Source organism: Rousettus aegyptiacus, unplaced genomic scaffold, assembly GCF_014176215.1.
Source record: "Rousettus aegyptiacus isolate mRouAeg1 unplaced genomic scaffold, mRouAeg1.p scaffold_m13_p_6, whole genome shotgun sequence".
Classification (NCBI taxonomy): Eukaryota; Metazoa; Chordata; class Mammalia; order Chiroptera; family Pteropodidae; genus Rousettus; species Rousettus aegyptiacus.
The window spans coordinates 34081720-34093738 of NW_023416309.1; the positions used below are offsets into that span (position 1 = coordinate 34081720).

The 12019-nt window shown below is 36.5% G+C and overlaps 1 protein-coding gene across 1 annotated transcript; it reads right to left on the reverse strand.

Moving 5' to 3' along the window:
- Positions 1–11241: 11241 nt before the first annotated feature.
- On the reverse strand, positions 11242–11578 carry LOC118603974 (cytochrome c oxidase subunit 7A2, mitochondrial-like). Its single transcript, XM_036223529.1, has one exon. The coding sequence runs from the start codon at positions 11545–11547 to the stop codon at positions 11296–11298; it is 252 nt and encodes an 83-aa protein (XP_036079422.1). The 5' UTR covers positions 11548–11578; the 3' UTR covers positions 11242–11295.
- Between the last annotated feature and the right edge of the window lie 441 nt (positions 11579–12019).

Sequence of the window (12019 nt, forward strand, 5' to 3'; positions counted from 1 at the left end):
CAGTCACAGATGCATATTCCTGCTGATACTTTAAATTAGTTGTAGCACAAGTTACTTTTCCTCTCAGACAAACCCTCAGTTTCCTCATCAATAAAATAGCTATAAAACCTATCTCCTGAGTTATTGTGAGGTAACATTCTAGGACATTTTGATATATAGAGAAACTAAATCTGCAAATTTAAATAAAGGTTGGTTTGCCTGGAACCTTTTGTTGGTCCCCTGGGATTTCAAAGTTGCCTCTTCTCTGCTACTTGTCGCTCCATACACCCATTAGAAATGGTAGAATGATGAAATATTTTGTTTAATTGCCTTCCTGGAACAAAGGAAAGAGAGAAAGTATTTGCAGAATGACTGTAGAAGGAAAGAGAAAAAGGATTTGCAGAATGACTGTAGAAGCTTAGACAAGCAGTAGAGGCTAGGCTATCATTCTGGTCAACCCCATGTGGACTTACGCATCTTATTGATAACAGCCTGTCAAGGTTACTGTATGTCAACAACATATGCTATTTTACCAGGTAGTTGTTGAGCACCTATATGAGCCAGGCATTGTGCTAATTCCTGGGGCAAAATGGAATATAAGCCTGCTTTGAGATGTTTAGAGTCTTAAAAGAGCACAAACAGACCTTAGTCTTACTGTGATAGTGCCACCACAAGAATGAGATCCATAAGGATGGGGTTTTTGTTTTGTTTACTGTAGTCCACAAATTAACAAATTCATAGACCACTGTGGAATACTTTGAACCCATAGAAGATGTGCCCTGCCTTTTTTTAAATTAGAGTTGACAGATGCACCCTGCTTTAATAGTGACTGTCTCGTTTAAAATTAGCAAGAAATAATCTATTACAGGAACTGAGAGGTAGTATGTTCATGATCTTTTAATAGTACACAGTGTATTTATTTAAATGTATCAGTGTATTTATCAATTCAGATAATTGTACACCAAAAATAAGATCTGTGAAAGTGCACAGGGTCCAGTCAGGAGAGAGAAATTACACAAGTTATTTGAACAGGAAAAACGTAAAGAATTGTTGACTGGTAGGAAGTAAATACTAAAAAGAGTAAAAGAAGACATTAAAAGTAGCAGGAGCAATAAAAGCAGCTACTACTTCTAGGCTGAGGGAGAGTAGACACTAAAAGAACAGAGGACTAAGAGAAAGCCTCTCCTTCCAAAACTTTGGAGAAATTCTGACTACCTGTGGTACTATGACGAGAGAGAGGAACATGACAGAGAGCAGGCTGAAACGTCTGTAGAAGCTGAGCTTGTGGTGAAAGAGAAGTGTGAGAACGTCACTAGGCATCTTCACAGGCTGCTGGGCTCCTATGCTAAATGGTCATAATGGAGGCTGGAACCTGGAAGGAAAGTTTTTTCCTGACACAATAGCCTTGCCTTGTCACTCTAGTGTCCTCTGTTGAAAAAGCCTAATGGCAGTCATTTAATCCTGATATATTTGATTCACAGGAAGGGCCATAGTGATTTAATACCATAACATCTATGATGATAAATGGGCCATTTTAATATATTATTATTGGGCTGTAAATTGGTATGGAGGGCAATTAGACTGTATATGTCAAAATTGCAAATGCGTATACTCTCTGCCTCAGTAGTTCCAATCCCAAGAATTTGATATACTTGCACTTGAGTCCAGCAACATATCTATAAAGTTACTTGTTGCAGCAATATATGTAATAACACGAAATTGGAATTAACCTAAATGTTAGTGGGGAATTGTTTAAATGATGTTACATCCATAATGGAATACTATGCAGCTATAAAAAAAGAATGAGAGTTGTTTACATACTAACATGGAAATATTTCTAAGGTACATTGTTAAGAGGAAAAAAATTAAGATGTAGAACAGTGTTTATAGTATGTTACCACTAGTGGAAGATGAGGGATGGTGGAATTATATAAATATTTATCTCTAGAAAGATACATAAGAAAACTAGTTATCTCCCAGAGGTTTGGAGTGGGAGGGAGTTTGTTTACTGTTGCCTTTTATACTTTTTCTTTAACAATGTAGATATATTATTTTTTAAGTAATTGAGAATTCAGTTTTCCCACTGGGGATAGTAGTGAAAATCAAATTGGGATTTCTCTCTTTTGAAGGTGATAACATTTGAATTGTATGGCAATAGTTTCTCCATTCGAAAGACTGATCTGATTGGTTTTTTGTTTTGAGAATTTTGCATTCCCTCAAGTAGATCTTCCAGCGAGTATTCAATAAATGCTTATTTAACTGAACTTGCTTCCCATAAGATTCATTTTCAATAGAAAATTTTTTAGCTAGTTTTGTCCAGCAATTTACACGAGTGGATTTTAAGACAAAGTTATCCACCCCACAGAAATGGATACTAGAACTTATTAAGGCAAGACATTAAAATATCATAAAGTTTTACTACTCATTCATTTTTCCATTCATTGAGTAAACATTTCTTGAGAACTTAGTATCTGGTATTTGCTAAGCTATTGTAGTCTCCAACATTTATTGCATGCTATGTACCAGGCATCATTCTAGGTATGATTATTAATTCATTTAGTCTTCCTAACAACATAAATGTACTATTTATGATACTCTAAATCAATTGTAATTTATTACACATGAGGCAACTGAGATACTCTTTTTGCGGGTTTTTTTGTTTTGTTGTTGTTTTTGAGTAAATTACCCAAGGATACATTCCTCTGCCTCATGGAACTCACAATCTAGTAGAGGGAACAGGAAGGAAAAAGTAAGTCCCCAATATGAAGTGAGAAGTGCAATGACAGAAGAGACCCAAAGGTAGCAAGAGCGTCCTAGATGAATCTAGGAGCACAAATGTAAATATGACAGATGGGAAGAAAGGAACATAGGTAACCATGGTGCCAGGAAAATTTTGAAAAAGAGATATTGATGTACTTACCTTATATACTCAAATATATTGCAAGCAGGTAACACTTTAAATTGTACAGTCGTATAAATGGACAAAACATTGGAAAGCCTAGAAGTCCAAAAATATACCCAAATACAAATGAGAATTTTGTATATGGAAAAGGTAGCATTTAAATCAGTGAAGGAAAGATAGATTAATCAGTATATGGTGTCGGAGCAACTGGTAGCCATCTGGAAATTTCTTTACTGAAATAAACTCCAGTTAGAACAAAAATTTAAGCCAAAATTTTAATCATTAACACTGTGTGTGTGTGTGTGTGTGTGTGTGTGTATTTGGAAGACACATACCCGATAAAGGACCTGTATCCCAAATACACAAAGTACTCTTAAAGCTCAACAATAAGAAAACAACCCAACTAAAAAGTAGGCAAAAGAACTGAACATGCACCTCACCAGAGAAGATATACTGATGGCAAAGAATGCATATGAAAACATGCTCTACATACATCAGTAGAGAATTGCAAATTAATATAAAAAGATACCACTACACACCTTTAAAATGTCTAAAATCACAAATACAATTACCAAAAGCTGGCGACAATGTCCAGCAAGAGGAACTTTCATTCATTCTGGTGAAAATGCAAAATTGTATAGCTACTTTGGAGAATAGTTTGATATTTTCTTATATAGTCTTGCCATATCATCAAACAATTGCACTCACAATTTTCATAATTGAAAACTATGTCCATACAAAAACCTGCATACACATGATTATAGCAGCTTTATTCATAATTATCAGAAACTGAAAGCAGCTGAGAGATATCTTTCAAGGTGAATGGGCAAACTGGTACATCCATCCATACGGTGAATTATTATTTAGCAAAAAAAAAACTATCAAGCCACATCAAAGACATGGAAGAACCCTAAATGCTTATGGCTAAGTAAAAGAAACCAGACTTGAAAAGGCTATATGATTCCAACTATATGGCATTCTGGAAAAGACAAAACTGTAGAGATAATTTTAAAAATCAGTTGTTTCTAGGGGGTTGGGGGAAGAGGATAATGAACAGGTGAAGCACAGGATATTTAGGGCAGTGAAACTATCCTATATGATACCGTTCATGGTGGATACATGACATTGTGCATTATTCGAAGTCCATAGAACTATGTAAGACAAAGAATAAATCTAAAGGTAAACTGTAGGCTTTAGTTAGTAATAATATGTCAATACTGGTTCACTCACAATAACAAATGTACCACAATAATGTTAATAATAAGGGAAACTAGGTGGAGACAGGTATATGGGAACAGTGTATTATCTGCTCAATATTTCCATAAATCTAAAACTTCTAAAATATAGTCTGTTAAAAAATTTTAATACTACATGAAAATATGGAAGAGTTTCATTTCACAGCTTGAAAGTTCTTTAAGAAATAAAAGATTGTAAATTCTAATTACATTTAAAAGTGTATAAAATAACATTAAGTTGAAATAAATGCAAAACAAAGTCAACTCATTATACCAAACTAATTTCCTTCATGTCTCTTTAAATCAGTAAACAAAAGACTATTAACCCAATTTTTTAAAAAAGTATGGGATCAGTTTACCAACAAAATGGCTCTGAAATATGTAAAAAGATATTTAGCCTAATTCAAAATAAGAAATATCCAAATTAAAACTATAATGAGATACAAAGTTACCTATCATACTAGCAAATAGTAAGAATCACAAATCACGTGTTCTGTTTCAACTGTTGGTCAAAATTTTTATGTGTATCATCTCATGTAAATTCACAGCATAGGTCAATTCAAAATTTTTGCTAGCCAACTGTATGGGTTAGGGCGTCAGCGAACTGAGACTCTCCTGTATTGTCTATTCGGCACCTCACTTCTTGTAGATGACCCCTTCACAACTTCTACTCCTCAAATCTTAACACCTCCCTCCTCACCTTTAGTCTCCACTGATGACCTTGCTTCCTGCTTCCTACTTTGCTGAGAAATTAGAAGCAATCAGAAGAAAATCCACCAAGTCCTCCAAATCCCTCAAAACTCTCTTCATCACTATCTATATCTCTATATGATATAATCTACCTCTCCTCTTATGGACAAACTATCAGTGTTCCTATCCAAGGTCACTTGTATCAGAAATCAGAATTTTTTTCCTTTCTAATGAAACATTCACACACATAGTCTTCCATCTTTAAAAAAATGTTTTGACTTGCATCCCCTTCTAAATACTGTCTACTCTTCTTACAGCAAAGCTCCTCAGAAGAGTTGTTCATGTATCCACTTTGTCCCTTTGCATTCTATTTTTAAAATTTTTTATTGAGATACAATTTAAATAACATAAAATTCACCATTTAAAGGTTAAAATTCAGTGGTTCATGCTGAAGTATCATAATAGTTTCACAGAGTTGTACAGCTATTACCACTATCTAATTCCAGAACATTTTTATTATCCTCCCCCAAATCCCTATACCTAACAGCAGTCAGTCCCAAATTCCCCCTCCCCTAGTCCCTGGCAACCACTAATCTACTTTCTGTCTGAATGTGCCTATCCTGGACATTTCACTTAAATACACTCATATAATATATAGTATTTGTGTCTGTCTGCTGTCACTTAGCATAATGTTTCCATGATTCATCCATCTTGTAGAATATTTCAGTAATTCATTCCTTGTTATAGCTGAATAATATTCCATTGTATGGATATATCACATTTTATTTACTCATCATTTGTTGATAGATATTTGGGCCCTTTCTCTCTTGAACCTATGTCAGCCATGCTTTAACCCCCTACATCCCACACATCACCAAAACTACTTTAAACAAGTTCATCAATTACTTCTTTGCTAAATCCAATAGTCAATTCCTAGTCCTAGTCCTACTTAATTTATATAAAGTATTTGACAATGTTATAGCTTCATTCTTGAAATAGATTCTTCATTTGGCTTTTGGAGTACAATCCCGATTCTCCTCCCACTGCACTGGCTGTTCATTTCCAGTCTCATTTATTGGATCTTCTTTATTCTCCAAATTCTAAGTGTTGGAGAGCCCCAGGGCTCAGTCTTTGGATTTCTCCGTTTACACGAAGTGAACTCCTCCAGACTCCTGACTATCCATCAGATGACCTACTATCTTTAACATTCCCATACATATATATACATATATATATATATTCATATAAAATTTATCCCAAGCCAAGTGGAGAGTCCCTAGATGATAAGATGCTACATGTAGAGAGAGGGGCTGGGAGAGAACAGAGTACAGAGGTGGCAGACATGGTAAGTGATAGAGCCATCTAGGAAATGAATCCTCCAGCCCCAGCCCATCCCAGCCAATGCTATGTGGATCAGAGACAAATTACCTGGCTGAACCATTCCTGACACAAAATTGCCAACTAAATAAAAATAGTTTGCTATGCAGCAATAAATGAGACACGCAGTGACAGCTATTAGTCACTGGCATGAGACAGCTTAGGAGGTGAACTTCAGGTATTTCTGGTTCAACTGTTAACGCCCTCCCTATGGTTAAGGAGGAATGAGGGTCTCTCAGCCTAAGGCCAGTACACTTTAGAGCTGTCCAGCTCCTCTTGCTCTGATGCCATATCCACCAGACAACTCTCCGAAGCCCTGCAAGAGACCAGCCTAATGGAGATGCTGCCTGCATCTTGGGTGTCCCATCTGGTCTTGATGACAACCATGTGAATTAACGATCTCTCTTTCCCTGCAACTTGATCACTAGGCAAGAATGTGCCAATGATAAGGCCACAGTATGCTGGTCTGTCCATATGAGAACTGTAGTTCTCACCAAAACTTAATAAATGAACATTCTGGAATCTGCCTTCTTTTTGCTGAAGCTTTTCAGTTAGTTGATCTTTAATGGACAGAGGAGAGCAATTGTTTGAGTCTTTAGAACAGAAGAAGAAGAATTTCAACTTTTTTTGTTTAGATGACACATCTATGAACCAATTCTAGATGTATTTGTCTTCTGTTGATTTCTACACTCTTTATTTTCCCCATTTAGCAGATAAGAACATGGAGGTTAAGTGCCTCAAGCGCTCTCCTCTCCTCTATCTGCCTATTCTATTTGTTCATTCCTCGGGCGGTGACATCTACTGCATTTCTATAATTTTAAATTTGAGGCCATTTTTATTGGGTATATAGCAGTAGTATCTCATTATAGTGATATAATTCTTAACAAAAGTTCCTAAGGTTACAACTGCCATGCTATCCCAGCCCTTAGTCTGCTGCAAAAGTGGGTCGGTGAGTGGCAAGGATTTGATGGCTTTGGCTGAATACTCAAGCAACCCCATTGTTGTTGTTGTAGTAGTAGTAGTAGTAGTAGTAGTAGTAGTAGTAGTAGTAGTAGTAGTAGAAGAAGAAGAAGAAGAAGAAGAAGAAGAAGAAGAAGAAGAAGAAGAAGAAGAAGAAGAAGTAGTAGTAGTAGTAGTAGTAGTATTTGGTGATCATTCAAATAAACCAATGGTTTCCTCACTTATATAAAGAAATCTATTCATATACATGTAATTAAAATCCTGTAGTTATATTATAAAATGAAAAAATTAGCATTTAGAGCAAATGGTACATTTATTTCACAAATAAATGAGGTGTGACTCCCCAGTACACTACAGCAACAAATGAGACAAGATTTGGCTCCTGCTCTCATGGAGCTTGAAGTCTACCTTTATAAGAAGCCACTTTCTTCTAGTTAATTCAGCCATTAATTTAATTTACCTATTTGACACAGATTTCTGAGGTTTTCAAAGCTTTGCTGTACCCCGATTTTTACCAGCAGCTGCCAGTTCTAGTTTGGTTATTCATACTAATATAATTATTTTTCAACTAATGGTCTTTTATCTCCTTCTTATAGTAATTAATAAAAAACATGAACTTTCTGACCATCTTGTTAATCAGTTCAACACCCCTCTTTTTCTGAGGTATTAATAATGGTTATTTCTTTTCAAAGCTTCTCACCCAACTACCCCTAATAAGTCCTCCAAAATTTTTTAAATTATGGTTTAAAAAATAACATAAAATTTACCATCTTAAACTGACTTATTTTTTTTTTGTTTTCCTTCCTTCACACATTACTCAATAGTGCTTCATTTATCATTTTCACCAAATACAGTTTAAACAACAATTTTACACTTCCTCTGAGGAATCTCTAGGATGATTTTTATCCAGTAGTTCAACTTGATTGTGAGTTAAAGTGGATTTTATAGGCTTTTCCAAGGCCTAACAATTAATTTATGAAAGCAGTAGGACTAGGCCCTAGCCCATGGGTCTCTTTTGCAACTTCAATAGATATAGGGTGGCTAATGGGGACATTTAGACACCCAGTGGACCACAGGAATCCTCTGCAGTCCAAAAAGTACTGAGCTGTCACAAGGTAGAATGATGAAGCTCTGGTGACAAGGACCAACTTTTTTAAAGTGTTATTTGCCTAAAGCCCCAGTAAGAGGAGCTGCACTGAGTTTGGCCTGAAACTCCAGGCCCTCACTTTGATAAAAATTAGTATTTCTGGCACTGTTTATCAGCAGTTATTTCATGTCTGGACCTGGACACTCATTTAAAAATTACATTTTGTCTTTATCAAAGTAATACATGGTTCTATTTGTAAAAGCTACATCTCCAAATCTCACTCTCCTAAGATAGATTCTCAGCAATTTTAGCTACTGGTATCTATCTCCACGTTTCTAAATAATATACAGCCATTCCTTGCTTCATTTTTTCCCACCATTATTTATTGACTTCTCACTTCTAGAAATTAGCTCTCTCAAAGAGCAACACCTATCTTCCCTTCTGCTCATCCCCAGCATAGTTATATCACATGATTATGACCACATAAGTTTACTGTTGAACCACACCTTGATTTTTCTATGACCCCTTTACTTTTTGCTGTAGTTCATAACTGACTCTTTTTCCCCATGTGCCTGACCCTGTAAGAACTTATTTAAAAATTTCCCCAGACCCTATACTTCCTGCCACATGCCTATCAGTAAAACTTTCCATTCTTTTAAATACATTAGTTCCATTTTTTTTTCCCTAGATACTTTTCTCCTGGAGCTGTTTGCCTGCTCCAAACTGGAAGAACTTGTTACCTAGACTTGTCACAACTGAAATACAAATGCTTCATTTCTCCTTCATGTTGATAGAGCTACCTCAGTTTGTGGCCAGCTGAGGGAGCAATGAGGCAGAAATCTAGTCCATCCATGGCTTTCTGAGCTATACATCCTGGGAGGGGCAGGCAGCCCTGGTATTGGATTTCTGGATCCTTGATCTGATATTTTCCTGTTTTCTTTATCCCTCCCTCCCCCCACCCCCATTTTTAGTGGAATACATCCTCTGGTACAAAAAAAAATTTTTTTTTGAAACTTTGTATGTTTTAAATGTCTTTATTCTATTCTGGCATTTAATTGAAAGAATTTTGGCTTACAAATCATTTTCCTGCAGAATTTTACAGCATTATTTTGCTTTGTTCCTCATGCTGATGTTTGAGAAAGCCAATGTCATGGAATCCTGGTCCTTTGACAGTAACCTTTGTTTCCTCTAAATGTTTTTTAGGAACTTTTCTTTATGCTTGATATTCTAAAATTTTGTGACCCTATAATGGACACATGATGGGCTCTTTCAATAAGACTTGTGTTCTTCGTTCATAGGAAACTTTCTTGAATTATTCCTTGACAATTTTTCCCCTTTGAGCTCTTTTTTGACAATTCCTATTAGTCAGATGTTGAATTTCCTGAATCAATGCTTGAATTTTATCTTCTCCCTTTGATGATCCAACTCTTTACCATGAGTTACCTGACTTTAACTTCCAATCCTTCTATGGTAAGTTTTAATTTGACTATTTTAAATTTCTAAGAGGTCTTCATTATTCTCTGAATTTCCCCATTCTTTTTTCCATATGGCAATAGCCTCCTGTTCCTGACCTTGGCTTTAGATGTAATATCTTCTCTTATCTAATCAAGAGTATTAATTATAACTTTTTAAAATGTTTTGCTCCATTCTTTGCATTGTCTTGTTTCTACTGAGTTTTTCCCCCCAAGTACCTGGTAACCCTTGGCTGCCCTTTAATATTTAAAATTAATGCACTGAAAAGCTGACTGGAAGCTCCGTGGAGATGTGGGATGCTTGTCAATTGGTGCCCTTCACCATGTAGTGAAATGGTAGGGAGCCGACTCTTCTTTAGGGGAGGCCCTCCCTGAGTTAGTATCTGTATTAGTCAGCTTCTTTCCCTTATGAATAACCACATAATCTCAATGGCATATAGCACACGCATTTATGTCTTGCTTCTCCCATATGTAGGCTGGGCTTCGCTGAGCTTGGTTCCAAGCCTCGGGTTGGGTTCAGGTCTGCTCCACATGTCTCTCATCCTCCTTAGACCAGTGCCTACCCATGGAATAGTCTTCTCGTGGTGAAAAGCAAGAGAGTAAGAGAGCAGACCGAACAAAACCTTTTCAAATCTCTGCTCATTTCATGTCTGCTAACAGGGCCAAGTGATTTGCACAGTCAAACACAAACTCAGGGGGTGAAGCAGTACATTCTACTTACCATGAGGCCATACATAGCAAGAATGAAGATGTGAACTTTATTACACAGGAATTAAGAATTGAGACCAACAATCCAATCTAATGTTCTTAGTCTTATCTCAACCCACTCAGTGTTCCCCAAAACACAGAAATATTGAGAGGGAAGTCTTTGTATCCTACCTTCTCCACCTAACATTTGGCTTTCTTTTTATATGGACAAATCTGACCCTTCCAACAAAATGTAATTATTGTCTAAAAAGTGGAGGAGTGTAGAAATGGCCAAATTTCACATCATTTTCATCAGAGCAGACTTCATGTTGTCCACTTACAGTTTAAGAAAGTCCCCAAAGTACCATGGATTCAAAAAACACACAACATGAATAACATATTACCTTTTTTATAAAAATAAATTATAACAGTATTATGTGCTGTGATAAAAATATCAAACAGAACAAAATTTAAAAAGTTAAAAGCTGCCCTGTCCCATTTCCTGATTCCCTGAATATTACATGCCTGTTGTCAAAACTTTGGTTGATATAGAAACCATTCCTCAGTCCTATTTGCCGCATGTAACTAGCCTCTATTAATTTTTGATATTCCCATCATCTTTTTAAAAAATAACTCACAGAAATCTTTGGGATTAATAACTAGGTTTTGCAGAGTATCCTTCCGGTACTGTGTGTGTGAGCCTAGAAGGGCACGGCTTTGCTCCAGCCTCAGGGGATTTTGTTTCTTTCTTTTTTTTTTTTTTTTGGTGAAGACTGCTTTATTGGTGGCATTAGTACAAGTCAATAAATATTAATCCCCAAGACGAATTCAGTTATTTAACAGCTTACTGGTTCATAGGGAGCTGATGGAATTGAACCAACTGATTGCCAGGAAGATAACCTGAAGTCAATCCTGCTTCTTGGGAAGGGAAGCCATAGCCAGTTGATATATGGCATATGCTGTTCCACCAACTGTAGGAATCATGGGAGCGCTATACAGGAGCGTATCAGCTACCCCACCCTTTAGATGCACTGGAATTCCATTATCCTCCTGAAATAGCTTTTGTTTCTCTGGAATTTTATTTTTGAACTGCCTGCGTGAAGCAATATTTATGGTCTTCTGGGCAATCTGATGAAAAGCCAGCAGATTCCATAGCATCTTGATTTACTGCCCACCGACCGTGACAACTGAACACTGGGAACTGTTTCCTTCCCCCCTCCCCTTTCTCACAACTTTATTCAGCAGTCATTAACAATTAATAACAAATTGAAGAAGCTTAGAAAATTTACGTTAAATTTATCTTCTAAAGTTCTAGGATTTAATAACACAACTAGAGAGGAAGAGAGAGGGAGAAGGGGGGCGATGGATGGACGGACGGATGGATGGATGAGACAGACAGACATTAGAACATGACATGTTTCCTGTAGTTTTGATTGTGGTTTTGGAAGCTGGGCTCCAGTAAAGGATTCCGGCTGAAGAAATGGCTGGTCTCTGCAACTTCAACACAGTTCATGTCAACTGTAGAGTGGTTTTTAGCAAATGAAGTATCACCTGTATTTGCATAACAGTGATATCAGAAGAAAGGAATTGTGTCTCAGGGGAATTTGCAGTTAGAATTCTCAAAACAAGG

Bases quoted from the DNA above. Each gene is read 5' to 3' on its own strand.
- LOC118603974 (XM_036223529.1), bottom strand. From the start codon at position 11,547: ATGCTATGGAATCTGCTGGCTTTTCATCAGATTGCCCAGAAGACCATA.